This window comes from Sinocyclocheilus grahami, unplaced genomic scaffold (assembly GCF_001515645.1).
Source record: "Sinocyclocheilus grahami isolate Dianchi unplaced genomic scaffold, SAMN03320097.WGS_v1.1 scaffold477.1, whole genome shotgun sequence".
Taxonomy (NCBI): Eukaryota; Metazoa; Chordata; class Actinopteri; order Cypriniformes; family Cyprinidae; genus Sinocyclocheilus; species Sinocyclocheilus grahami.
This window is the reverse complement of record NW_015505656.1, coordinates 952321-953566: the sequence shown is the minus strand read 5'-3', so window position 1 is coordinate 953566 and position 1246 is coordinate 952321. Positions and strand designations below refer to the sequence as shown.

Genomic DNA, 1246 nt, shown 5'->3' with positions numbered 1-1246 from the left:
CCCAGCAACTTAAAACTTAAGGTTTTGTGGTCCAGGGTCACATATGTGCTTTATTAGTACTAATAAACAGTCAGTATGCTGGTAGTATGCATGCTAGTTAATAGTGAGAATTGGTTCTTAAAATAAAATGTTACCAAATTGATATTAAGAGACTAATATGATGGTATTAGTATCAGTTACTTGATTTTCCATGAAAACACGAATCACGATGATCTGAAAATTGCAGCAAAAGCTGATTACATCACTCATGCTGCTGAAAGTTCAGCAGTCGTTCTGGTTTTTCTGTGTGTTTAGTAGCAGACTGTTATTTTGTAAAGAAGCTGATGGTGCAATATGGTGCTGTTATTAACTGGCAGAAACACACATTCATATGGATCAGCAGATATCCTTCTACATTCGCTGACAGCTCAACTGCTCGCATTTCCCACTGAGAATTACTGGAATTGAGATGTTGAGGAGTCATCAGGCATTGAGTCAGTCGAGAAAGCCCCTCTCTCCTGCTTTAGACGCATGATTCAAGATTCGCTCCTCTCACAGGCCCGTGATTCAGGAACACACACAGAATGAACCCTGCAAATTTTCTGTCCCATGGAAACCATGTTTATGCTCAACAATCTTAATGGCCACTTAAACTATTTACGTCAGAATGGAAGCGGATCTGCTGTTTAAACAATAACCTATACATACAGGAATAAAGTGCAAGTAATATAATTAATTTAGGCAATAACACCAGGTTTGGTGGGAATTTGAACAGCATGATCAGTTTTGCTCGCATACACAATTCTGTAGGAATGAATGTGTTAGGGAACAATTCAAGTGCATTCAAATTAAATGAAATCAAATAATGTCTCAGGTGCGTGATCTACAGACAAGAGTACGCACAGTTTGCAATGAGTGTCAGTTGAATTTAATGTACAAAATACTTTTAATTAAGCAGAAAGTTTACAGCATCTGTTATTCCCTGACAGTGTCAAATCCAAATAAAGGTTTATTCGATTTGGCATCCAAGATCAGATGTGCTTATGTTTAATTTGTATCGTTGACAGTCATTACCAGGGGGTTCGACTCAAGGAACATGTGAAGAGGCCAATAAAGATGAAAACAAGGAGAAGAACAGATATCCAAACATCTTACCATGTAAGAATTCTCTATCATTCTCTTCATCTTTTCTTCTTCTAGCTGATGTTTTGTCAAAGGCTTGAGACAAAACTCACCAAAAAAAAAAATTATATATATATATATATAT

At 36.7% G+C, this 1246-nt stretch overlaps 1 protein-coding gene across 1 annotated transcript in view; it reads left to right on the top strand.

Annotated features, from left to right (window-relative positions):
• LOC107553685 (receptor-type tyrosine-protein phosphatase epsilon-like) overlaps positions 1–1246 on the top strand; it is a 21025-nt gene that overhangs the window by 6385 nt on the left and 13394 nt on the right. Inside the window, exon 5 of the mRNA XM_016235981.1 lies at positions 1047–1137. Within this exon, the coding sequence (XP_016091467.1) occupies positions 1047–1137 (91 nt within the window). The remainder of the gene's footprint in view (positions 1–1046; positions 1138–1246) is intronic.